The sequence below is a fragment of the Mustela lutreola genome, chromosome 7 (assembly GCF_030435805.1).
Source record: "Mustela lutreola isolate mMusLut2 chromosome 7, mMusLut2.pri, whole genome shotgun sequence".
Lineage (NCBI taxonomy): Eukaryota > Metazoa > Chordata > Mammalia > Carnivora > Mustelidae > Mustela > Mustela lutreola.
In genome coordinates this window covers 138830566-138858373 of record NC_081296.1, presented here as the reverse complement: position 1 = coordinate 138858373, position 27808 = coordinate 138830566, and the positions used below count along the sequence as shown (strand labels likewise).

The 27808-nt window shown below is 41.4% G+C and overlaps 2 protein-coding genes across 5 annotated transcripts in view; one reads left to right on the top strand and one right to left on the bottom strand.

Moving 5' to 3' along the window:
• Positions 1 to 10193, top strand: part of BBOF1 (basal body orientation factor 1) — a 38446-nt gene extending 28253 nt beyond the window's left edge. The window contains exons 9-12 of one of the 4 annotated variants that reach the window (XM_059182829.1): positions 75 to 176; positions 4468 to 4539; positions 4708 to 4822; positions 10057 to 10193. In XM_059182829.1, coding sequence (XP_059038812.1) covers positions 75 to 176; positions 4468 to 4539; positions 4708 to 4810 — 277 coding nt within the window. In that variant the 3' untranslated portion in view covers positions 4811 to 4822; positions 10057 to 10193. Of the gene's footprint in view, positions 1 to 74; positions 177 to 4467; positions 4540 to 4707; positions 4823 to 10056 lie in introns of those variants that run through there. The other 3 variants (XM_059182830.1, XM_059182831.1, XR_009355838.1) reach the window with 3 other exon arrangements.
• On the bottom strand, positions 5249 to 27732 carry ALDH6A1 (aldehyde dehydrogenase 6 family member A1). The gene is made up of 12 exons (XM_059182832.1): positions 27577 to 27732; positions 19617 to 19673; positions 18821 to 18895; positions 18481 to 18642; positions 18175 to 18253; positions 17453 to 17755; positions 14875 to 14996; positions 12481 to 12670; positions 12091 to 12272; positions 10558 to 10737; positions 10192 to 10290; positions 5249 to 7254 (listed from the first exon to the last, which is right to left on the bottom strand). Exons 1-12 carry the CDS (start codon positions 27625 to 27627, stop codon positions 7150 to 7152), a joined length of 1605 nt encoding a protein of 534 aa, XP_059038815.1. The 5' UTR covers positions 27628 to 27732; the 3' UTR covers positions 5249 to 7149.
• Between the last annotated feature and the right edge of the window lie 76 nt (positions 27733 to 27808).

Sequence of the window (27808 nt, the reverse complement as noted above, 5' to 3'; positions counted from 1 at the left end):
CTTATTTTTTTTAGAAAGATGAGATGCTTATTTGGCTATATATTTTTTCTTTTTTTTTGTTTGAAATTCTTTAGGACTGATATTCAAGGAAATGTGGATATTGGAGATTTGACCTGGGAGCAGAAGGAGAAAGTCTTGAGATTGCTTTTTGCAAAAATGAATGGTTTTGTTCCTAGGTAACTCCCTATTTTTGTAACAAAATACCAAATTGTTACCAAACCTAGAAACCATATAGGAACAATGAACTTTTTCTCATTTAGAATTAAAGGAATGGGAAAGGACCAGAAAATACAAACCAGTCATACTGCTTAGCATCTGCCACTCCCAGAGATGAAGAATGGGAGATGAATGAATGAGCACAAAAATGAAAGATGAGGTAGAATGAAAGGGGGGAGAAAAGAGACAGCTTAGATGTTGAAGGGGATGCTTGCTGAGAAGGTACAATGTTGCTCGGCTGCTTGAGTGGTCACTAAAGAGCAGTACAGTAATGTTAGGATTTTAACAATTTTTGCAAAGATAAGTAAATGATTGATTTTTTAAAATTAACATGTAATGTATTATTAGCCCCAGGGGTACAGGTCTGTGAATTGCCAGGTTTACACACTTCATAGCACATACCTTCCCCAATGTCCATAACCCAACCACCCTCTCCCAAGTAAATGATTTTTAAGCTGATTATTATTCAAGAGAACCTCTAATACCAAGAAAAAGACCTAGAAAAGAAAACAGAAATCCTCAGCTATTCCAACTAATTATTTTTTTTTAAGACTTTATTTATTTATTTGACAGACAGAAATCACAAGTAGACGGAGAGGCAGAGAGAGAGAGGGAAGCAGGCTCCCTGCTGAGCAGAGAGCCCGATGCGGGCCTCGATCCCAGGACCCTGAGATCATGACCTGAGCCGAAGGCAGCGGCTTAACCCACTGAGCCACCCAGGCGCCCTCCAACTAATTATTTTTAGTGATTCATTTCACTTTCTTTCTCCACCATGTTTTATCAGTGACTATAACCCTGGTAATGAACTATAAAGTGGCTAAAATAGATCAACCACTTATTAATTGCTTACATGCATGGTACTATGTTAGGGACTATGGGCATTCAAAGGAATTAAGAGACATTGCCCTTTTCTTAAGATTTTATTTATTTATTTGACACAGAGAGAGAGATCACAAGTAGGCAGAGAGGCAGGCAGAGAGAGGGGGAGGCAGGTTCCCTGCTGAGCAGAGAGCCCGATGTGGGGCTCAAGCCCAGGACCCCGAGATCATGACCTGAGCCGAAGGCAGAGGCTTAATTCACTGAGCCACCCAGGCCCCAAGAGACATTGCCCTTGATCTCTAAGAGTTTATAATCTAGTTGCCCAAACAAAACGAAACAGCAAAGAAAAAAGTTAGGTGGCACAATAAAGTATCATCGGAGTTCAGACAGTATGTCAGTGGCCTACAGTAGTCGTCAAAGACTTCAGTCAGGAAGACTGAAAAAGTGTATTTCATATATTTCAGTATATTTCAAAGAGTATATATCACCTGCAAGGTGCCTTGCAGGAGAGAGGAGTACACAGGGTTGGAAAGGTACATTAGAGGGGCTTAGGCTAAAGCCCAGAGGTAGAAATGGAGGCAGGGTGTTCGGGGGATATCGAGGAAATACTTCCCAGGCTGAAAAAAACTGATGGTACTAGAGAATAATTAGTAATTAGAAATAAGGTTGGATCTATAGATTAAATCATGATGACCCTTAAAATCCATGCAGAAAAAACTAAGTCTTAGGTCACTGTACATTCTAGAGTAGTATAACACACTTTCCTTTTCTGCCTTGAAGGAATCCAAGAGCAGTAAGCCCTACTCTCATACTGTCTCACTGGAAGAGTTCACAGGCCACTGTTCCCAGAGCTGACCTGAACCTGACGCACTGACATGTAGGGCGGACCACAGCACAGAAGTAGAGCTGGGAAAAGCAGACGCTGCCATGCTTCTCCAGATGTGTGGCAGTGCGGGTATAGGTGGGAATGGAGGCCATCAGAGAAAAGGGACAAACTGAGACAGTGAGGAAGGAGAAACAGGACTTGGTGATAAAAGACAAAAGGAATAAAGAAAGCAAAGTGTCAAAGTTAAGGTGTTTAGCTTAGAAATGCAAGAATGGTGGTATGAAAGGCAAATGAAAAATCTGGAAAGCTAGCATGAAGGAAATGTTTAAATTTTATTTAATCTGTCCATTAATTCATGTAGCATATGCATACTGGGTACCTACTACTTATTGAAGACACAGTATTGAGCAAATAAAGACATCATTTCTAATCTCAGGGAGTTCATAGCCTACATGGAAGAAAAACATTATTCAAATCATCACACACGTGTAAAAGTAGAACTATGACACTGGCTCCAAGGAGTGATTTATAATGGTAAGATAGCTTAGATTGGGGGAATCTGACCTAACTGAGGAGTCTGGGAAAGTTACTGAGGAAGTAAAAGCTTGAGCTGACCTCTGAAAGGTAAAGCAGCAATGTCCACAATTGCCAAACTGTGGAAAGAGCCAAGATACCCTTAAACAGATGAATGGATAAAGGTATGGTCCATATACACAATGGAATATTACACAGCCATCAGAAAGGATGAATACCCAACTCTTCCATCAACATGGATGGGACTGGAGGAGATTATCCTGAGTGAAATAAATCAAGAAGAGAAAGTTAGTTATCATATGGTTTCATATGTGGAGCATAAGGAACAACATGAAAAACATTAGGAGAAGGAAAGGAAAAGTGAATTGGGGTAAATCGGGGCGGGGGGAGATGAAAGATGAGAGACTGTGGATTCTGGGAAACAAACAGGGTTATGAAGGGGAGGGAGGTGGGGGGATGGGTGAGCCTGGTGGTGCATATTAAAAAGGACACATATTGCATTGGAGCACTGGGTGTGGTACATAAACAATGAATCTTGGAACATGAAAAAAAAGACGTTAAAAAAAATAAAAGGTAAATAGGAACAGAAGGTGGAGGAAAAAACATTCTGGGCAGAAGAAATGGCAAGGAGTATTTTCAGTGTTGAATTGGAAATGATGTTAGTATATATTGAAGTGAAAAATACTTGAGGCATTTGTAAATAGGGATTTGAGTACAGGGTGAGCTTAGGGAGGAAGATTTGAGCATTTTTAGTGAAAACTGGTAGTTGAGTATAGGAGAGTGGCTGAAGGTAGACGAGTAAAGGGCTGAGGCTAGGAATAACCACTAAAATAAACAGGAGAACAAGTAAGAGGACAATGAAAAGAGCAGAGCTTAAAGAATTATAGGTTAAATGGAAAATGGAGGACTTTGAAATGGACTTTGTGTCTCTGGTAGCCTTCCAAAGTTTTGTTTGTTTTTTGTTTTTTATTAAGAGGTGGAGGCAGAATCCAGACCACAGGTCCAGAATGTCTGTCTCACTGTGAGTTGACTTTTCAGTACCCCAAGAAACAACCAGAGTTCTAGTTCCATATTGTCTTGTTTTCAACACTGGAAAAACAAAGGCATTTGAGTAGAAATATTTCACACCAAAGCCATGAACTTAAATCTGGCCACAACAGAACAAATCTAAGCCTGTGAGAATCTCATGCCAGAGTTGGATGAAGGGAAAAGATGGGAACAGAATAGCGAAATGTGAGGTGAAGACGCATTTAATGAGAAAACCCAAGCCAGAGAGGAGAGGAATTAGATGATGAACTGTCAAGGCAAGACAGTAACTAGAAGTTTATGAGTTCAGTTGATTATATGATTGTGACTCTAACAGTGTGGTATTTTTCTTTGTGCTTAAACAAAGTCAAGGAGTATAACCAATAAATTGTACTCTCTTGTGCATCAGCAATCACTGTGGCTACACTCAGGTATGAGTAGTATCCAAAGTATGTTGTTTTATGTCTCATTATTAGACTATTTAATGGGCCATATTTTGAATGGGTTTGTTTTGTTTTCATATGCATCTAATTGAGGACCAGTTTTAGGAGAATATGTGTATCTCCTGGAAAATCAACTTAATATACTTTGATTAATTCTGTTTAGCTTACTTTCCACTAGCATATTGAATTAGGATATGATTATTTCCTGTTCTTAAATCAGACTTCCCAATGTAAAAGACATTTCATATTGGGTCTGTCTCCATTGGGTAATTTTTCTGTATTTGAGGTTCTTTTTGTGGGAAGGGAATTTTTCTGGCCATGTTTCTGGTCAGTACTCTGGTTGAGTCTTAACCATCACCATTAATAGCTGTTCTATGTGTATCACCATCTTGATCATCTCCGTAAATATTTCCATTTATGTTCCACAGGTTTCAATTTTGTATTAACTTGCCTAGCTTTATATTCATTCTATGTGTGTGTAAAGCTCAGTTTTGAAAATAAGCATCTCCTCCCAACTGAAACATTTCATTTAGCACTTTAAGGGTAGTTGAAATACAGGGCATGAGGAGACACCAACTCACTGTTAATTTTTACCTACCACAGGAAATACAGCCAGCATTCTAGGCCTCCAGTTCCAGACTATGTTGTTCTTGATGGAGAGAGAGAGGAATTTGGGTAAGAGCTCTCTTGACAAAGCAATGACCGTGAGCCTGATCAGAATGGTAGTGGGTACATTTTATATGTGCTAGAACTGTGTGGGAGTTATTGACAAGTCTACTGTTCTGAACCAAGATCCATGTGTATGTGGTTGCTGACAGGTCTGTCATTTTGTTATTACTGCAGGGATGACAGTAAGCTTCAAGATCAAACCTTCATTACTCAGCAAGTACCAATCTCAGACTCTTCTGGTGAAGTGATGATACCCAGTATTCAGAAAGGATCATGAGAGTCTAACATAGTAAGAAGTCTATAATCTAACCAAACAATACACACAGTTACTGCTACTTTTCCCCTTGCAACTTCTTTCTAGGTCATAGTGCTTTTCTCTACTAATCAAGAGCTCTCAGCGATCAGTGAAATGAGTAATGACGCTAATATGAGATCATAGACATTTTTATAACATATCTACACTATGGCAGCCATATTATACTTAATGCAAATGCACATTTGTGCCTCTTTTGGTAAATGTGAAAAACCTATCAATTGCTTTGTGAAATATACAGGCTAGCCAAAGTATGTACTATCTTTTATGTCAGAATAAACATAATGACCACCTAACTATTGGCTTTGAATAGAGCTGGGAAGTCTGAGTCCCTACAAGATAGGAACAAAGGCAGTATTAGGAAAGGCATTATTAAAAAAAAAAAAAAAAAAAAAAGCCAGGTTTTCTTTTTAGGAGCTTTTTATTTGTAATTTGTTATTTATAATCAATTAGTACAACATAGGATCTCAGAAATTTCAAATGAGGCCACATCAGAGCAAAATGAAAATATTAAATTTTGAAGCTGCTACTAGCATGAATATAACTGCAGATTTTTTTCTATCTAAGTAACAAGAAACTCTTCTAAGTAGCAAATAGCCAAATGAGTTGATTCCAATTAGAGCAACATAATTCTGATGAGTCATTATTTTAAAAAAGTGATTTCCCTTAAATATAAGGAAAACTTAGGAATCTCTGGGATTATATTTAATTCCACTTGGAATTTAGACAGTATGACTTTCATTCAACCCAGCTTGCAGTTGTTGGACTGGATTAAATATCTATCAGTTGCAGCTGTGATAAGCAGAGATTAAAAAGGGGTATTTTATTATCAAATTAGATATTTCTATTGTCTCATTTTAGGAAGGCAAATCCAAAAAAAAAAAAACAACCCCATAAGGGTCATAAATGTATTTTATTAAAGTTCCAATCACCTTAAATGAAGATTCTGACATTCTATTCTGTAGTGGTAGTGATAAGCTTAAAATTCACTGAATGCACAAATGTTTTCCAAGTTTTTACTGTCCTTAATTCACCAAATCACTGCCACGGGGCAGATTAACATTACCCAAGTGACTAATGAGGAAGCAGAAAAATAAATGACCTATGTCATCTGGCTGAGACCAGAGATTATTTTCTCAGAGCCAGGAGCCTTCCCCTAGTTCACTGGCTAAAAACTGTATCGGAAAAGATTGATTCAACTGGGAATCTATGTTTTTTTTTGGCTCATCTGTTTGGACTTAAAGTTTAGCTATATCAAAAGAAACAAAAAGCATAAAGACACTTGAATTAATGGTAGCAAAATAATTCATTGAAGCACTTCTTTTTTTACTATTTCATGTCATAAAGAGCCTTGGAATTTCTTAGGCCCCAGTCAATTACTCTACATTAAGAGTTCTTTCATTAAAAATGATCACTAATGAGAAATGCAGGCAAGAAGAAAGAACAACATAAAAAATTCGGCAAGTAATATCTGGCTATACTTACTTAAGGCAAAAGTCTTGCACACTTTGATGGCTAGAATATTCCTTGATTTCTGAGCCTAAAAAACTTTTGAAATAGTTTTCTAAAAATGAAACTTGATTTGCATCTGAATTAATGGCTGAAACATTAATGACTCTTGAAACCAAATCTAAAATTGAACAATTGGTATACCCAACAAAAAGCTGATTTATCCAGTGCCAGTGCATACTGAGGTATCCTTGAGAAGTGATTTTAAGAAGCAGGAACAGTGACAATGATAGAATGAGTGGTCATGAGTCACTAGGACAAAGTGGCATTCCGCAGAAAAGAAAGCAGTTGTCACAACTGTGGGATAAGTAGAAATAGAGTACGTCCTGTGTAGTGTGGGATAAATGAGAGGCTCAAGAAAGCCTGGCAGAGGGGTCTCCCCTACTGCCATTTATATAGGGCTGTGTTTGAGGATCAACCAAAGGGTGAATTATCTCTGTCTTATTTCCCCATCCAAGAGGTCCTCTTCTAGTTATTAGAAGATCTTTATATACACTCATCTTCCCTTCGAGTCATCAGAAAAGGGGAGAGCATCTAGAAAGTAGGTCTCAGTTCTCATTCCATATAAGCATTTCACAGTTAAATCAGTTACCTCAAAAACTGAAGAAAAGCCAAGTGAAAATCTGGTTTCAGAGTTATACTAGGAATCTCCCTAGAGCAACCTGACAGGGGCTAATGGACTTGAGAAAGACTTTAGTTACCAGGTATTCCAGTCCTAGGGATCTGATTTGAGCAAAGTTGGCAAATGAAGTTGGTCAAGAATACAGGGAGATTACTCAGGAACAGACTTGTTTCTAATGGCCCATGGTAGGCATGACTACGGCAGGCGAGGAAAGAGTAGCATCTTCTTCTTTCCACTGAGAAGTAATGGTCTTTAGCTGTGTGTAGAATTGGATGCCCTGAAGAGAACAAAGGGGAGAAAAAAAAAAAAGTTGACATATATTCCTGGGGGTTTCATATTTCTCTTTCAATCAACTTTTGAAGGAGGTGGTATGAAGTGCTACTCACGTTCCCATTTGAGGAATTAGTGCAACCAAAATCCAACCTATTGTTCACAAGATAATTTAAAACATTTAGCATAATACCTCCCACATAGTAAATAGTCAAACCTTAGCTCTCATGTTGAAACTACTCAAGAGGATCTAAATGACAAAACCGAACAATGTAATCTGTTAAACTTGACGTACATTCTGTTCCTCCGGCTGAGTATCATGTGCTGAGGTCTTGGGTCATGGCTCAAATCCTGCCTCTCCTTATTGACTGCCATGTAACTCTGGGCCTTGCCGTGACTTACTGCCCAGCACAGCACTGCTGTGAGGGGAAAACGAAAGGACCTACAAACATTGTAGCGAAGTAACTGCTATTAGTTTTTCTCTCCTTCCTGAGAAGAAGAAAAAGGCATGAAGGCATGAGATACATATTAGGCCGTTTCTGACAAATGTCAGTGATAAATAGCTCTATACGGATGTAATAAAATCCATAATATCGTACAAATCTAAAGTAAAATGTCTGATATTACACATAGTCACTTCTAATTCACCTATAATGGGTACCAAAAAAAAAAATCAGCACATTTGGAGTGCCTGGGTGGCTCAGTCGTTAAGCATCTGTTTTTGGCTCAGGTCATGATCCCAGGTCCTGGGATGGAACCCCACATCAGGCTCCCTGATCAGCAGGAAGCCTGCTTCTTCTCTCTCTCCCACTCTCCCTGCTTGTGTTCCCTCTCTCGCTGTGTCTCTGTCAAATAATAAAATCTTTTTGAAAGATTTAGCATATTTCAGATTATGTATATAGTTTATTTTTTAAGAATAGGCTTGAGCAAAAAAGAATAGACTGTTCAGGTCTGACACAAAATATACTAACAAACTAAAGGCACCTGGGTAGCTCAGTCAGTTAAGCATCTGATGTGCTTTGGCTCAGGTCATGATATCAGGGTTGTGAGATTGAGCCCTACATGGGGCCCTTCATGGGGCTCTACACTCGGAGCAGAGTCTGCTTGTCACTTTCCCTACCCCTCTGCTCTTCCCCTATGCCTCTCAAATAATTAAATAAATGAAGTCCTAAAAAAATACTAGCAAGCTAGAAGATACTGTTAGGAAAAAAAAAACCACTAGCTTAATTAAAATACTCTTTTAGAATTATTTGACAAAATCTGGGCCATGTTAATATATTTTTAAAAATTTCAGAGATTATAATCTTTCAAGTCTTCTTTCCAGGATGCAAAATAGCAGTTTGATTTCCTAAGAATTTAAGACTTCAAACTGTGTATGGGGTCAGTCTTTTCCTTTAAGAAACCTCACTTACCAGGATGAGTTACAGTAATTAAACCAAGATGGGGAGGAAAAAAAGAGTTTTACTTTGCTTCCCTCGAAAGAAATTTTTGTTAATAGTATCAAACTAGCCAATTCTACCAAACCTGTGACTAATGCACGAACTGAATAAGCTGCCTCTATAAATACGAAAACATCTTCTTTTTTTTTAAAGATTTTATTTATTTATTTGTCAGAGAGAGAGCGACCGAGAGCGAGCACAGGCAGACAGAGTGGAAGGCAGAGTCAGAGGGAGAAGCAGGCTCCCTGCGGAGCAAGGAGCCCGATGTGGGACTCGATCCCAGGATGCTGGGATCATGACCCGAGCCGAAGGCAGCTGCTTAACCAACTGAGCCACCCAGGCGTCCCCCAAAACATCTTCTTAACATTCTGCTATGCGATACGCACTGTTCATTCTTTTATTGAACTACGAAAGAGACGTGTATAGGAAACATGGTTTAATTACTGAAGGTTCCAAAATGGCTGCATCACTCTGGGGCGACAAAGAAGTTCCACCAGCCAATTTGTTCGACACATATTTGAGCACTTGCTCTTTGCCAGGTACCGCAGTTAAGAAGTAAATAATAATTACGGTGGGATGAAGACTTCTCATCGTGGCTTACACAGCCCGACAGGACTTTCCCTCTTTACCACTGTCGTCCTCATTCACTCTCTGTACCCCAGCCCATTTCTGCTACTATGTGAACCTGCTGTGCCTCTGCCTTAGGAAATACGTAGCTGCTGAAGGATGTGATAATAGGGATGATTTAATCTTCCTGACCTTATGAATTACAGGTACTATTGTTATTCTATTTTATAGAATATATCTATATATTCTATAAAATTATATAGAATATATCTATATATTCTATAAAAATATATATATATATAGATATAGATATGTTATATCTATTTTATAGATAAGAAACTTGAGACACAGGGTATTGCCCAAAGTCACACAATTAGCAACTGGATGAGTTTGAAACCAGGCCATTCAGTTCCAGATCTGCTTTATTCTCCTTGTTCAGCGATGTAGTTTAGTGCCTAGAATAGGGTTTGGTACAAAGAAGGTGCTCAGTAAAATTTTTGTAAATGAGTAACATACAGGAGAATGCAATGGGAACACATGAAGGTGTACCCAACCCCAGCACTGAGGAAGGTGGGGTGGAGTCAGAGGTGATTTTCTGGAGGAGTCCACGCTTTAAACTTAGACAAGACAGATTAAGAGTTAGATTAAAGAGGGGAGGCAGCAGGAGAGGATCTCAGGCAGAAGAAAGGATACACATAAAGGCTTAGACTTCCTCTTGCTCTTGCTTCAAAACTTTGCTGCCTTGAGTTATTCAGGAAGGAGCAGCTTTGGTAAAATTTTGTTACCTTTTAAATCTTTTCTAGGGGACCTCCTGACAAGCCCTGCTGAACAACGTATGACCCCACAAAAGCTACTGGCAGGCCCTTCCCTGCAGAATCCTTGTTCCTGAATATGTTCAAGAAACTTTCTTAGAGGAAAAAACATTTTCTTACAGTTACCTGTTTGCCATAGAAATTGGTGTCTCCCCTGAAGGAAGATCGAGAGCCGGTGAACGAGAACATTGGCAAAGGCACCGGAATAGGGACATTCACCCCCACCTAAAGCAGAACAAATTCACGTCAAATAAAAGGACTCAAACAAAGGAACTCTCCATCTAGAAGCACAAATGCCTGACATCACAGAGACCAATTCCAAATATCCCAACTTTTACGCTCTCCTGCATCCCATGCACAAACTTTGGTTCCTGAGGAAGAAATGGGGCATTATGGGAAATCAGAGGGGCAGCGACCAATCACTTCACCATCTCCCTTAGATAGGAAACAGTATACGGCTCCAAGAATCTCCTAAAAATCCTGTACACAAACCTGTCCAACGTCCACCAGGTGGGAATATTTCCGAGCAGTGGCTCCATTGGTAGTGAAGATGGCAGTTCCATTTCCATACGGATTGTCATTTACTATCTTGATGGCTTCATCCAAAGTGTCTGTCTCCAGAACTACAAGAACTGGACCAAAAATTTCCTCTTTGTAACAGGTCATTGTTGGCTGTCAGGAGTGATACATCCAGAAAAGAAGTCAGTACTTGATGCTTATCTGCTTACATGGACAGCTTTCATGCTAGGAACCTCTCTTCATTGTAAACCACCTTTAAAAAAAAAAGTCCATCTTTGCTGTGTTCCAACTTCCAAGCTTCCAATTGTATAAATGACCTGAAACTCCCATTAACAACAATTTCACTCCCATCTTTTAAGCACCATAGTTTTAGGTCCCATGACCCATCACTAATTTCCTCTTAACCTGTTTATACAATTGTTATGTTACTGAAAAGTTACATGAAAATTCATTTTTTATAAATCAAATATATATTGGAAATACCACAGGAAGGTGTTTCTGTTTAAAGAAAACCTATGCTAAGTTTTCCGTAACATAATTCATTCTCATTCATTCCTTTGCCTCCCAAATGAGTCTGTGCAATTATAACTCGGTATCAGGTCACACTAAACATTCAAAACATCCTTTACTGCTTGCAGTTAGCTGTGTTTGTGGCTAATAAGTGGATTTTCCCCCCTATGGTTCTGTGACAAGAGACTTCATGATTTCTACTACACTTATATTCAACTCTTAATTATTCAGGATTATAATAGGATTAGTGGGGACATAGGAATTTCCAAAGATTTAGTCATTAATTTTAGCTGAGAGACTTGCAGGGTTTCGATAAATAAAAACTGAGAGTCATTCTTTTTCTTTCGTATCTTTCTGGTGAAGAGGCAGCACAGAGAAGGTACTCAATAAATACTGAGTGGTGGTTATATTGATGGAGACACTGCAAGAGCTATAAGCTAGATAACGAGGAGTGGGAAGAAAAAACTCGCATTAATATGTAAAAAATGTAAGATAGGGTTGGCAAAATATGGCCTATGGGCTGAATGTGGCTTGCTGTTTGTTTCTGTACAGCTCACAAGCTAAGAATGGCTTCTGTATTTTTTAAATGGCTGCAAAAGAAATCAATCACGACATGAAAAATTATTTGAAATTAAAATTCCATTGTCCATAATAAAGGTTTATTGGAACACAGCCACACCATGTTATTATGCTTTTGCACTAAAATGTCAAGAGCGAGTAGTTGTAACAGAGACTGTCTATCCTTGCAAAACCAAAAAGACTTAACATCTAGCCTTTTATGGAAAGTTTGCCAATCGCTAGCATAGTGGAAGGAGGTGGGGAGTCAGGATAGGAGACTCATTCAGACTCTAGATAAAATAACTGAGGAATCCTGTCAAGGGTCGAGGTCTCAGTTATTAAATGCCTTCCTTTATAAATTGGAAGGACAGGGTTCCATTGCTTCTATGGTGCCTTTAGTGCTCATGTTTGTGAGATAAATAATCCAGAGTTGTTCACCTTGACATTTGAGATGATGGTTGGTCCAACAAAGTTGCCATTTTCATAGCCCTTGACTTTAATTTTTCGACCGTCAAGAAGGATAGAAGCTCCCTCCTTTGTTCCACTGTCAATCAGATTACAGACTCGCTCTTTGGCCTGGGGGGTGATCAGAGGGCCAAGATCAGCTCCAGGCTGGTCTCCTGCAAACCAACACAAAAACATTTAGTCTTCATTATCACAAATTATGACTGTTAACTAAAGATGAATCCAAATGGCAAGTACAATATAAAGAGAGGCAATGGTTAAAGAGTAGATGTGATTACTCCCATCAGTCAAGACCAATGCTAAAACCAAGTGCTTAGTGCCACAGATGCAAAGCCTAAAGGAGCTAGGCAGATAACTGATTACCCGCATTGACTCTCAAGTTTTTGGCACGCTCCACCAGCTCTGGCAGCCACCTCTTAGCTTCTCCCACAAGGATCGCTGTGGAAAGAGCCATGCAGCGCTGACCAGCAGCTCCAAATGCTGCCCCAACCAGCTGGTTCAGGGTATTTTCCTTATTGGCATCTGGCATGACTACCCCATGGTTCTTGGCTCCCTAAGGAAATACAGAAAGTAGATGAATCTTCCTTGGGAAAATATAATGAGGCTAAGAAATTAAGCAAAGAATCTGAGATTTCAAATGAGAATTTAAAAATAGGGAGAATTGGGGCGCCTGGGTGGCTCAGTGGATTAAGCCGCTGCCTTCGGCTCAGGTCATGATCTCAGTGTCCTGGGATCGAGCCCCGCATCGGGCTCTTTGCTCAGCGGGAGCCTGCTTCTCTCTCTCTCTCTGCCTGACTCTCCACCTACTTGTGATCTCTCTCTCTGTCAAATAAATAAATAAAATCTTTTAAAAAATAAAAATAAAAATAATAATAATAAAAAATAAAAAAAAAATAGGGAGAATTTACACTTTGTTGCTTTGAGGCTAGATTTATTATCATTTCGATACTGCTGAAGTTGTGGTAGCACAGAGAAAGTCTCCAAGTTACTTTTTTTTTTCTACTTTCTTAGCTGATAAAGTGGTATGTGTTTATTTAGATCAAAACCATTACCAAAAAAACCAAAATAAAACAAAACCTCCAGCCACATAATCACAGTCAAACTGACAGGCTAAATACTGCATCCGGGCACCAAGAACTCCTCTCTTTTTTTCTAAGTTAGATAGGAAACAATTTATTGTCTGCTGGGATTTCCAGTTATATGAATAGCAATATAAATAAAGAGCTGCCAGTAATAATGTCAGTGTCTAGCTGACAGGCAAACTAGGTGGACCTCTTGATACACCATTTCTGGAAAGAGGTTCCCCAAATTGGCTTGCTTTTAGATACCCAGCCTCATGATACACAGCTATGTAGGAAAGCATGGCCATTTCCATACATAGGTTTCCAGATACAGCAGTCCGCCCATTATCCATAGTTTCACTTTCCAGTTTCAGTCCCCTGAGGTCAACTGAGGCCCAGAAGCAGATATTCCTCCTAAAGCTATGTCTTTTTTTTTTTTTTTTTAAAGATTTTATTTATTTGTGAGAGAGAGAGCGCACAGGCAGACAGAGTGGCAGAGGGAGAAGCAGGCTCCCTGCGGAGCAAGGAGCCCGATGTGGGACAAGGGATCATGACCTGAGCCGAAGGCAGCCACTTAACCAACTGAACCACCCAGGCGTCCCCTAAAGCTATGTCTTAACACCCACATCATTCACCTCACTTCATGTCCTAAGGGAGGCATTTTATCATCTCATGTTGTCATCAGAAGGGTGAGTTAAGTATAATAAGATATTTTGAAAGAGAGGTCATATTGTTATAGTGATTTGGTAAAATTGATCTATTTTATTATTAGTTACTATTCTTTTACTGTGCCTAATTCATAAAGTATATCATACATATGTATATATGGGCAAAAATACAGCATACATGGAGTTTAGTACTACCCACAGTTTCAGGGATCCACTGGGGGTCTTGAAAGGTATCCCCCACAGATGAAGAGGGACTACTGTACAACTACAATGGAGTGCATGGATAGATACCATGTCTGTTACACAGAATACACCCAGTGAGTATGATGGAGTAAAGTGGGAGGGACTTAAGTTGAATTGGCCAAAAGACATTCAGCCACAACAAGAAGCATGCAGGCCTATCAGAACAATTTCTAAGCCTATGTGTAGGCAACACTAACTAACACTAACTAAAGGGTGAGAAAGTGGCCACTGGACTTTATATTCAGTATCAAAGAATTACTATGTATTAGGCAAGGAGCCAGTAAGAGAACAGCAAAACTATGCGACCAGGTAAACCGCACTCACATACAGGGATATTTGGCTCTTCCCAGTACCTTAAATAGCTTGGACTCTTAGGGAAAGCACATCTTTGACCTTATAGTAGTTAGGATATGCCTTGAGAGGAATGAAGGATAAAGGGCTACAAAGCATGGTATGAAGAAAGATACAGGACCAGAACCAGAAGCTAGCTTTTACTGCAAAAGCCCAAAGAATTTGTATAGCATTTGTATAACATTCTTAGCGAGAAAGGTGCCTTTTTTTTTTTTTTTAAACCAAGATTAGGTGTATAAGATAAAAAGGTAATTAAAGCGACTTAGCATAAAACTCATCGCAAGGTTCATGGCTAGAGGGAAGACATCCAGGACGAAATGGAAAAAAAGACACACTGGCATTAGAGCAGCATAGTAGCCCCTCTGTTGAAGGGCTGTTCATAGGTAATTTTAATACATATAACAGATTTAGGAGGAAAAGGAATAGGAAGTTACCATATTGGCTTGAACTCTCTTGCCATGTCTTGACCCTCTCTCGAAGATGTACTCTCCTGCCTGGTTGGATCCCACAAAGCTGATTGCTTTGATATCCGGATGATCACAAATAAAGTTTACAGCTTCAAGAAGAAAAGAAATAATTACCACAAAGGAACAAATGGCTATGGGTTTCTCAACATGGCAAACTTCCCCTTACCCACTGCTGTGAATGAGAAGTTTCCATACTTTTCTTTTCTATCCTAGACTTCCAAATTGAAGTTCTTTTCATCTCGTAAATTCTTTTTTTTTTTTTTTAAAGATTTTATTTATTTATTTGACAGACAGAGATCACAAGTAGGCAGAGAGGCAGGCAGAGAGAGAGAGAGAGAGAGAGAGAAGCTGGCTTCCTGCGGAGCAGAGAGCCCGATGCGGGGCTCGATCCCAGGACCCTGAGATCATGACCCGAGCCGAAGGCAGCAGCCCAAACCACTGAGCCACCCAGGCGCCCCTCTTTTTTTTTTTTTTTTTTTTTTTTAAAGATTATTTTATTTGAGAAAGAGAGGGAGAGTCTGTGCACATGTGCGTGCATGTGGATGAGCAAGTGGAGGAGGGTCAAAGAAGAGGGAGAGAGAGGGAAAGAACCCCTAGCAGACTCCCTGAAGAGCATGAAGCCCAGCACAGGACTCCATCTCAGGACCCTGAGATCATGACCTGAGCCAAAACCAAGCCAGTGGCATAGTCGGTTAAGCCTCTGACTCTTGGCTTTGGCGCAGGTCCTCAACCTGAGGTCCTCAATCCCCAGCCTCAGGGTTGTGAAATTAAGCCCAGCATCAGGCATGGAGTGTGCTTGAGATTCTCTCTTCCTGCCCCTCCTCCTTATGCTTGCTCTCTCTCTCCCTCTCTAGTAAATACATCTAAAAAAACCACCACCAACAACAGTCAAGACACTTAACTGACTAAGCCACCCAGGCACCTCCATCTCTTAAATTTTTAAACTACTAATTCTATTTTGCCTCTTCCCTTTCATTGTTTTTCTCATTTGCTATTTCTTCTAATTCTGAAGGCTGCAACTCCTGTTCTCCTCCAAAATACCAGGCTTTTAATGCTCAACTCTTCCTTTTATCAAGAATGTGATTTTTTTTTTAAGATTTTATTTATTTATTTGACAGACAGAGATCACAAGTTTGCAGAGAGGCAGGCAGAGAGAGAGAGAGAGAGAGAGAGAGAGAGAGAAGAGGAAGCAGGCTCCTCACTGAGCAGAGAGCCCGATGTGGGACTCGATCCCAGGACCCTGGGACCATGACCTGAGCCGAAGGCAGAGGCTTTAACCCACTGAGCCACCCAGGCGCCCAAGAATGTGATATTTTAACTGCCCCTATTTACTGGGACTCTCAAATACTCTTGTACCCTCACATGAACAGCAATATAACATAGTATTTAAAAGTAAAAACCAGAGTCAGCTTTTCTGGGTACTGACATTCTGGCTTTGGTAGTTTCTAGCAGTGTGACTTTGGGCAAATTACTTAATTTCATTATGCCTTGGTTTTCTTATCTATAAAATGGAAAAACAACAGTACTTACCTTGGAGGATTGTTATAAAGATTAAATGAGATAATATTTGAAAGGCCCTAGAAACAGTGCCTGAAACACAGAAGTGCTTTTTTTCTTTTAAGACTTTATTTATTGGGATGACTGGGTGGCTCAGTCATTAAGCATCTGCCTTCAGCTCAGGTAATGATCTCAGGGTCCTTGGATCTAGTCCCGCATCAGGCTCCTGCTCAGTAAGGAGCCTGCCTCTCCCTCTGCCCTATCCTCTGCTTGTGTGCATTCTCTTTTTCTCTCTCAAATAAATAAAATCTTTTTTTTTTTTTTTAATTTATTTGACAGGCAGAGATCACAAGTAGGCAGAGAAGCAGGCAGAGAGAGAGGAAGGAAAGCAGGCTCCCTGCCTACTGAGCAGAGAGCCCGATGCAGGGCTCGATCCCAGAACCCTGGGATCATGACCCGAGCCGAAAGCAGAGGTCTCAACCCACTGAGCCACCCAGGCACCCCTCAAATAAAGAAATAAAATCTTAAAAAAAAAAAAGACTTTATTTATTTGACAGACAGAGGTCACAAGTAGGCAGAGTGGCAGGCAGAGAGAGAGAGAGGAGGAAGCAGGCTCCCTGCTGAGCAGAGAGTCTGATGTCGGGCTTGATCCCAGGACCCCAGGATCATGACCCAAGCCGAAGGCAGAAGCTAGAAGTGCTTTTTAAGTGTTCGCTATTACTATGTGAATTAGAATGTCTTCAGTCTCTGGGAGATCTATAAACTCCCTCAGTACTGAAGAGAAAACTTTCTCTTTTATCTGTGTCTTCCCCTAATCCCTACTTCTTTGTCTCAATCTATTCTGTAGGACAAGAAGCATCGTTATTCCCCAGTTAGTTTACCTGAGCACACAGATGTACCCATAAACATTACCTCCGAAATGGAGGTTACTTTTAGTAAATCCCTTTCTCCCTCAGTTCCTCATCCTAAAACCACTCAACCTTCACCCCCAACACCTTGATTTTTTTGACAGCCAGATTAAGTACCACATACAGAGAAGGGCAGTCACCTTCATGTTGTCCGTGGATGATGTTCAGTGTTCCGTCTGGGGCACCAGAGTCCTGGAGCAACTTAGCAAGAAGCATGCTTGCTCCGGGAACTCGCTCTGATGGTTTCAATAGGAAGGTGTTTCCACACACCATGGCCATGGGAAACATCCAAAGGGGGATCATGGCGGGAAAGTTGAACGGAGTGATGCCTGCACATACCCCCAGAGGCAGACGGTAGGAATAAAGGTCCATATCTTTGGTGATGGATGGCATGGTCTCTCCCAGCAGGAGGGATGTCACACTGCAGGCATGCTCGACCACCTCTGGAGCAGAGAAGCAGTCAGGCCACCAGCTCTCCACTGTGCACGACCTAGCTATGTCGGGCTCTAGTCATCCCTGAGGCTAGAGAATGGCTCAGGCTGATGGCACAGGGAAGAAACACTGAGTGGCCCTTCCACGTGAAGGGGATGTGCAAAATGAGATTCTCCAAAGGAGGGGGAGAAAAAAAGAGAGAGACATGCATTCACCTGCTGGAAGATCAAGTAAGATAAATGAAGGAAACCGATCTCCTATGTACCTGGGAAGTACTGCCATTTTCCACAAGCATTAAAAAAGATATCATGGGGTAGCAAAATCTACATAGAGGAGAAGTAACCTCCCATTCTGAGATCTTTGTTTCCCATCTTTCTTTGCTCTTTCCCAAGGAGTTCCTGAACTCCCCCAAGAGGGACTCCCAGCTTACGAAGGCCTCGGAATACGTCTCCTTCAGCATCAGCGAGGGTCTTCCCTTGTTCCAGTGTGATTAACTTGGCAATTTCTTTCTAGAGAAAATACATATAGATAGAAACCAATGCAAGGATGTGCTTCCCTGTAGTTCCTAGGTAGCCAAGGAAGAACAAAACTGGGGGTGAAGCAGTACCAGGGAGGAAGCCATGATCTGTGTCTTTCTGGATTGCAGAGTTAAGGAAGGCGGTGGACAGGGCCTTCTGTGGGTGTGACAAGTATCCTAGACAAAAGGTTGGAAAATAATACCATTCTGATTTCTTACCAAGTTTTCTTTAATGAGCTGTTGATAGCGGAGTAGGACCTGCTGGCGGCTTAACACTGAAGTGTCTGCCCATGCATGAAAAGCACGTTTGCAGGAAGCAACAGCTGCATCCATTTCAGCCTTGGTAGCCTGAGGAACCCGACCAATGACCTCATTGGTGGCCTGATGGGGAAAAGCAATACATCACCTTTTGCCCCTGCCCCGTCTTCTGCATTTTTCATCTAGTCACAGCAGCAGCCACTACGTTCTTCATAGGACAGACACCCAGGCCCCTCGTTTCCCACCACATTCCCAGAATTCTAGGCTAGCCGGCTTAAAATCCCAAGGCAGCTTTGCTTACTGGGTTGTGGATGTCAATCCATTTGTCACTTTTGGATTCAACAAATTTCCCATCAATGAAGAGCTTTACAGTTGGCTGGAAAATAAGAACCCCACAAAACCTTGTATTAGTTCATTGCTTCTCTCCCCTTCACAAAGAGGAAGGAACTCAGGGTTGGCAGGTGAATCTTCTGTTCTCTAGAAATGTGACCACTAGAAAAGAGATATTTGTCTGTATTGTTCATTAACATGTGGCTGTTCATTAACATGTTACTTACAGTATATGTTTCTAAACAGAAAGGACTTTAAGTACCTATCCTTATTTATTAATTTTAGGTACTACAAATGGTTGACAGTTCTATAAAAATAATTTTTAAAAGATTGTAAAGAGAACAGCTACCTGACAGGATCAATAAAACCTCTAGAAGCTACGAAAATGTCTGTATTTTTTGACACAGTAATCTTACCTCAGAAGGGAAATAATCTAAAAGAAGGAAAAAACTATGTAAGTAAATGTTGGGTTTTTAATATTGAAAAACCGAATCAATCTAGGTGTTAGATGGGAACATTTTTAGTTAATTTTGGCTATATATATTTGATAGACTATTATGCAGCCATTAAAATCGTAACTGTAAAGAGCATTTTGCAACACTGAAAATGTTTATGACATATAATAACATAACATTAGGTAAGAAAACCAAGACAGAAAATTTCACATACATTCTGATCACAATTATGTTAAGAAGGTAAATGGGAATACCCCCAAATTAAACCGTATTGCTTCTCAGAAGTCCAACTTTAGTGCCAAATAAACTTACCACTGATGAAGAGAAGGAGGATGCTGGATACCAAGTGGAATTCACTTTGGAAGAGACCTGAGGGGTAAAAAAAAAAAAAAAAAAAGATTATTTTGATAAACGAGAGCAGAAAATTATTGTATATATAGTAGCAAATGGCTACCATATACTTAACATTACACCAGTTGCTGTGGGTATATGGAAAAGGACTTGGTGTTTACTCTTAAGGGTCACAGAGCCTTTTTTTAAAAAAAGATCTTATTTATTTGACAGACAGCGATTAGACGTAGGCAGAGAGGCAGGTAGAGAGAGAGGAAGAAGCAGGCTCCCTGTTGAGCAGAGAGCCCAATGTGGGGCTCGATCCCAGGACCCTGAGATCATGACCGTAGCTGAAGGCAGAGGCTTTAACCCACTGAGCCACCAGGCGCCCCAGGGTCACAGAGTCTTTGAAGAGAAAAGATACCAGACTATGAGGTACAGCAAACTATAAGAAAATAAGAAACCATAATATAAATCATAATATAAAATACTTTTTTTAAGGCCATATTTTCCTAATTTTTGGCCTGGAAATGGTAGTCACCACAAATCTTAATATGAAAACTCTTCGATGGTATCTGATACAATAGGTGTTAAATGTCAGGTAGTATATAACTAAGTGTCAAATGTAAGGATAATAAGCCCATATAAATACCTGAACACAAATGCTCATAGCAGCTTTGTAATAGCCCAAAACTCAGCAATGACCCAAATGTCTGCCATTGGCTGGGACAGGGAAACTAATGAGGTATAGCCATATACTGGAATAGTACTCAGCAAGGAAAAGGAACCATTACACAGGCAGTAACATGGATAACTGTAACAATTATACTGTAAATTATACTGTAAACAATTATACATAGAACAGTACACAGTGTATGATTCCATTTATTTAAAACTAAAAAATGCAAACATAGTGTTGGAAAGCAGATCAGTGGCTGCCTAGGGATGATGGCAGAAATGCAGAAGAAGGGGGAAGAGGGAATATTTTGGGGATTATGGATAGGCCCCCTATCTTGATTGTGATGGTGTTTTCACAGGTGTATATAAATATAAGACTTATCAAATGGTATACTTTAAATATGTATGGTTTATGTCGATTTTATTTTAAGAAAGCAGTTTTAAAAAATGCCACATGTAGGAAAAGAATGTGACGTATAGGAAACACTGAATAGGATATAATCCAGTTGGAGGGGGGAGGAGCCAGTTACAATAAAATAACTCCTCAATGTATATATTCTATAGAAGTTGATTTAAGAAATATTCAAGTCAAAGTGAGAAAACTGAAACACCTGGAATGGGATATAAGGGAAAACTTTATTTTGACAAAATCTTTTATTTTGTCTGAAGACAGACATGTTAACCACAGAGTTTAGGGCTATCTGAAGTGGAAGAATTTGTGTTCCTGCGGTACTGTCCAGGGAAAGGATGCACGTCCTTTGGGCCGGCAAACAGTTCTTCCAGATGCCTCATCTACTTCTCTCCCATTCCTCACAAAAACTATTTCAGACTAAATCAACACTCTTCTGGAGTCCACCGTGTCTTATTTATAGCCATATTCCCAACACCAACGTGGTACCTGGTACCTAGCAGGTGTTTAATAAGTATCTACAGAACAAAGGAAAGGTCCACTGTGTGGCTGACTGCCCCTAGCAGCCAGTACTTCCCCCATCAGGTTTATCTGTCTGTGTTTTAATTGCCTGGGTACTTGTCTGTTGCCCAAAAGGCTGAAGTTTCACGAAGGTAAGCACTGCATCTGTCTTAGCCACCTACTTTACAGTTACTGTGACCAAGACTGTCCCGATATGGAAAACAGCCAAGTTGTCGGTGCTCATTCATTCAGCGTTATTCTTACACTTTTTGCTCTCATCCCTTGTTATTTCGAAACTTCTCTTATCTCCTTGCTGCAGTCTCCTATCTCCTTGCCATCTCTATCTCCCGGCCACTTGTTTGCTCTTACTCCCGGCTACTTAAAAGCTTATCTCACTGCCTTATCTCACTCCTTGCTATTTCAAACCTTCTTCTCTCAAAGCTTCCAACCCTGCGGCTTCCCCCCACTCTCAGGAGCTGACCTTTGTTCTTCCTCCTTCAGAGGGAACAGAAACCAACAGATGAGAATGTCAACTTCTCACTAGCCAATCTATAAAACTGACTTATACCTATCATTTTTCCCTCCCTTCCTCTTAGAAGGGAGCAGTCAGCTAGCAAGCTCTGTGAGGATTAAGTGACTTGTGTGTTGTGCACAGAAGTACACAACCATTACCTATGGACTGACTGACACGGTTCCTCTCCTCCAAGCACGGGCCATCTCGGCCTGTGCTCTAACTAACGCGCACCGCAGACACTTCCAGTTATCCTTTCCTGAAACTTAAACCTCTCGCCATCCAACAGCAAGGATTCTCTTTGCTAATGACCTTACTTCCTCATTTCCCACGAACCCTTCAATCTACTCCAGCCTTCATGACTAAACAGTGATTTCCTACATCCCATGGTGCTTCCCGGTCATCCTGTACTGGACTTTTTTGTGCCCATTTCCCTCGTCTTCAGGGATGTCCTGAAATCTCTTCTGCCACTTCTCTGTCTTCTTTGCGGACTCATCCTCTGCTATCTGGCCACTAACTAATTAAATTCCTCAAGAATTGGTCCTAGGCCTTCTTGTCTCCTCATTCTGGACATTCTCCTTGGATGACTTCCTCAACTCCTGTGGCTTGGGGCTCTAGATGCTGATGGAGTTCAAATCTGTAGTTCTCAGACAGCTCTTCCTCTTCAGGTAATACCCACCTAAGTGTCCTCATCACGCCTCTACATGGATGTTACTTAGGTGCACAATGAGAAAGCTGTACTTGGGGCGCCTGGGTGGCTCAGTGGGTTCAGCCTCTGCCTTCGGCTCAGGTCGTGATCTCAGGGTCCTGGGATCGAGTGCCGCATTGGGCTCTCTGTTCGGCAGGAAGCCTGCTTCCCCCTCTCTCTCTGCCTGCCCCTCTGCCTACTTGTATTCTCTGTCTGTCAAATAAATAAATAAATCTTTAACCGAAAAGAAAAGAAAAAGCTGAACTTAACCTTTCTCTCACCAAGCTGCCCTGCTTCTATCCCACTTCAGAGAAGGGGGCCACTATTCACCTAGATACCCAAGAAGAAAAGCTGAACATCATCACCCCAACTCCTTCCTCTCTCTCTCCACACTGAATCAAACAAGTCCTGGCAATCTGCCCTCCTAGTAGTCCTTTGAACCCAGCCCTTTTTCTCTACCCCTCCTGCCATCACCACAGTCTCTATCATCATCGTCTCTCTCCTGGACTTCAGTAACTGTTTCCTAGCAGATTTTCTGGCTCCACTCTTATTTCTTTTTTAAGAGTTTATTTATTTATTTGACAGAGAACACAAGTAGGCAGAGAGAGAGAGGGAAGCAGGCTCCCCGTCGAGCAGAGAGAACACGATGCAGGGTTCGATCCCAGGACCCCAAGATCATGATCTGAGCCGAAGGCAGAGGCCCAGCCCACTGAGCCACCCAGGTGCCCCACAGGCTCCACTTTTGTGCACTCTGAATCTGGTTTCCCAACCCACGGCTAGAGGGGTTTTCTAAAACACAAATCTGGGCAGATTACTCCCTTGTTTAAAGAGCTCCAATGGCTTTCCTCTGTTCTTAAAAACTAATCTCGATGCTGCTTACAAGACTTCACACAGCATCTTTACTAATCTAGTTTCATAGCTGGCCACGTCTTCCTCGTGCCTATGCGGTAGGCATCTGGAACACGTTTTGTGCTCTCTCTGCCTGTGCACGTGCTGCCCCTTCCTGCCTGCAATTGTTTCATCCCATCTGCTTGGCTCACTCCTACTCCTTGGCTCCATATGTAGCCATCACTTTGGGCATCAGTGCAGGTCAGTTTCATATGTTTGCTAGTAAGAAGCTGAGAAAATTCTCAACTGATGGTTTCTGTTGCTTCTGAAGTGGGAAAAATAAGGTTAACTTCTGAGAGTGAGGGAGAAGGAGCCGAGTCAGAAGCTTTTAAGTCAAAATCTCAAATCTAGGTCAAGCACCTGGTTATAGTGCTCATAGAACACCTAAATTCCTCTATTTCTTATACCACATTGTAGAATAATAGTTTAATTATTAAGTCTCTCTCCTCTCAGATCACTAGATGGCCGTGTTCTCTACCCTGGGCCCCATTCCTGGAATTGAGTAAGCATTCAGTAATATTTTTGCAGAATGAAAGAATGAGTATTCACCAAGCAATCATTTGCTATTAATTATGTTTCATGTTTACTCTCTTACAGAGCAGGAAATGTACAGATCAGCCAACTTGGGCATTTTGGGCCACTTAATTTTATTTTTTCATTTGCACGCAGTCTCCCTGCCATCAAGAGGGCATAAAAGGCACTGCATCTGGCATAATAAAACATTAGCATATAGTTTTTGAAAGTTGGATCTCCTATCTTCATTTCCCACGAAACACTCACTAGCACTGTTGCTAAAGAAACTGTCCTTCAATCAGTCACACCAAAATTCTTCCTCTCTTACTACTTCCTCCTTCATCAAGCACTCCCTTTTCCCTTTAGCTGAAGGTCTGCTAGTCTTGCGAAACTCAAACCTGAAGCAAACGCCTTCTGGAATCTTTTCCTGAAATGTACACATTGAGTTTGGGATAGTTTCCCTACAGCCCTGCCATACTCTGTGTACTCCCGCTGTTTGCACTCATCATTCATTATGACAGAGGAGCCTTCAGTGAGAGTTGCACTTACCTCTCCTTTTCCCAAAGCCTGGGGACAGTACTTGACACAAAAAGAGATACCAAGTCCTGAATTCTCAGCCCCATCAGTCACTATTTGGGAGAACCTGGATTACCTTAACTGTCAGGTAATTGACTTTATTATACTCATGAATTCCAGTCTTCACAAATTTTCTTAAAAATAGAAAGTGGTGGAGCTAGGTGGTGCCTGGGTGGCACATTTGGGTGAGTGATCTACTCTTGGTTTCAGCTCAGGTCATGATCTCACGGTTGTGAGATTGAGCTCTGCGTCAGTCTCCAAGCTCAGTGTGGAGTCCACTTGAGATTCTCTCTCTCCCTCTGCCGCTCCCCCTGATCAGGCTCTCTTTTTCTCTCCCTGAAATAAATAAATCTTAAAAAAAAAAAAAAAAGGTGGAGTTTGGAAAGAATGCAAGTATGATTGTAAACCCTGTACTCTTTAAACCAAATCACTGAAGGCCAGTCCTGTGTCTCTTTAAGACTGGTTTTCTTATCTCTCAATGCCAGTGATAAACCCACTGTAAGTTGCAAATGTATTTAATATAACTAACCTACCAAACACCATCGCCTAGCCTACCCTACTTTAAATGTGCTCAGGACACGTACATTAGCCCGAAGTTGGGCAAAATCAACTAACACAAAGACTATTTTATAATAAAGTGTTGAACAGCTAATGTAATCAACTGAATACAGTTCTGAAAGTGAAAAATAGAATGGTTGTATGAGTACAGAATGGTTATTAAGTGTATCGGTTGTTTAACCTTGTGATCACTTGGCTGACGGAGAGCTGTGACTCCCTGCTGAGGCCCAGCATCCCTCAAGAGTACCATACTGCATTTCATTGGGGGATGGGGGAGCATAAAAACTCAAAATTCCAAACACAGTTACGTGTTGCTTTCATACCACCGTAAAGTAAAAAAGTTTTAAGTTTAGTCATTGAACATAAAGGACCAAATGTCCTTAAAATCACTGAAAACCCGAACTCTTTCCTTTACAGATCCTTTTGATGATCCTGTGAAATTCATGACTGCCAGAATCTAGAACACTCTTTATCAAAGTTTTTTTCTTTCTTTCTTTTTTTTTTTTTTTTAAAGATTTTACTTATTGGACAGAAAGAAAGAGTGAGAGAGGGAACACAAGCAGGGGGAGTGGGAGAGTGAAAAGCAGGCTTCCAGCTGAGTCCTATGTGGGACTCGTGGGATCATGACCTGAGCTGAAGGCAGACGCTTAACGACTGAGCCACCCAGGCACCCCTTATCAAAGTTTGATGTTACAGTTACTCCTCTGTGGCTAAGGATTACTATTTCTGTTCTTTTCCAGGTCAACTCAGAAGTTTCTTCAAATGAATCAGAAAATAGTGTCTATTTCCACAATAAAGTACATAGGAAGGAAGACTCTTCTCCTTGATTTAAAGGACAAAATACCTTTTTTTTTTTTTAAAGATAGGGAGAAGGAGGGGGAGTGGGAGAGAACCTTAAGCAGGCTCCACCCCCAGCACAGAGCTTCCACCCCTCAACCCTGAGCCAAAATGATCTGGATTCTTAATGGACTGAGCCCCTCAGGTATCTCAGGGAAAAATACCTTCTTAAGGATCAGTGACTCAATAAAGGTGCGGAGGCAAAGGAAAAAAGGTTAGTTTTAGTAAAGGGCTTCAAGCTTAAGTTGGTAATGGAAAACACAGGGTGGAAACTTTGTATCCCTATTACTAAAAAAAAGATACTAGAAAAATAGAACTAGGATCACAGCAAGAAACAGCCAGATTATCTGACAAACTCTTCCAGCCCATGCTCCACGCTGTCCCATTAAATAGCATTTAAATATGAAACTTTGCTGACTTTGCTAAGAATCTTACAAATGTAAGTTTCTGCAGTAGAATTCACTGCAACCTGGTAAGTACTAATATTATCTAAAGGTCCAGCAATATAGAGGAAGAAGTTTCCAGGATGGCTGTAACAAGTAAGAAGGGCAATGTTGTTTCTTGTAGGTTGGAGAATGTTTCCCGCAGGAAATCACACCGTCTAAGTCCTTGCTAGGCAGTTAAAACTGGGGAAGGGCTATGAACAGAGTTAGAAACCACAGGCTTCAGGCATGTAGCTCCTGTAGCTCTACCACCTCTCCTTAGGCCAGCTTCAGAAGGGACCCAATACCCACCATGGGCCTCTGATGAGTGCTGATACACTAGGAGCAGACTTTGGGTTAGCTTGGAATTGACACTTCCTGTTTATTTTCTATTACCTGTTGTAGAGATGTTAATCACTTCATTATCTTTCTTTTTTTTTTTTAAAGATTTTATTTATTTGTCAGAGAGATAGAGAGACTGAGCACAAGCAGGGGGAGCAGCATTTAGAGGGAGAAGCAGGATCCCCCCTGAGCAAGGAGCGTGATGCAGGACTGGATCCCACAACCCTGGGACCATGACTTGAGCTGAAGGCATATGCTTAAATAATCTAGCTCACCTCGTGTTCTACCATTTTTTTTTTTTTTTTTTTTTAAAAGAGACGTTTAGTTCCTGGCATGTGCTTGGGACATACTGGTAGCATAACTATGTGTCCTTATTTACCACCAACCGAATCCTGAAACTTTGCTAAAAAGTCTAACTGAAAGTCTTGGCAAGAAAAGGGACAGTCTACAGCCTGTGGAAAATGCAGAGACACAGCTAGGGAAAACAGCTCAGCAGACTGCTGCTTTTGGGGAAAACCTGGTGTAAGCTTTCTAGAAGGAGATTCAAAGTTCATTCACTGACCCTCCCCCTCGTGCGCTTCCTTCCTTCACCATGGATTTTTAGACAGTGAAGTAGCGTGGGGGGAAGGGAACAATCTGGTAGCTCTGGGCAGGAGAAAGAGAGCTCTAACAAAGGTGACCAGGAAAGGGAATTTCTGATGTGAGAGAGGTGACTGGCACAGAGGTGAGAGGGGACCGCGAGGGGTGAGAGCAAGGGTGATTGACTGCAGGGACTGGGAGGGCTGGGGGAGGAGAGTGGGCCAGAGCTAGAGAAGGAGAACCTCCCAGAGGAAAAAGGCAGCGGGCCAGGGGTGACAGTCCAGCACCCAACGAGGGCGCAGAGTAAGTAAAGGGGTGGGACCGGGCCGCACGGGTCTGGTGGGAACATTAAGGTCGGCTAAAAAGGGTTTTTTGGCTCAGAGGGGATGGAAAGGACGCAACTCCTAGCTTCGCGATCCCTCGGTACCACCCTCACTCGCCTGCAGGATCCGGGCCCGCATTGCCGCCGCTGCCACCGCCGCCGCCGCCATGGTCCTGAGCCGCCTCTTGTCCTCCTCTACGTACCCCTACTGCGGGTGACTCCCTAGAAGCTCTACCGCCGCCAGGCCTAGCCCCCCCAATCCTGCCGCACCACCTCATTGGTAGAGAAGACTATTTCCTCTAGCCAATCACTCGCCCTGACACCTGACTCCACCCCTTAGTCCCAGTCTT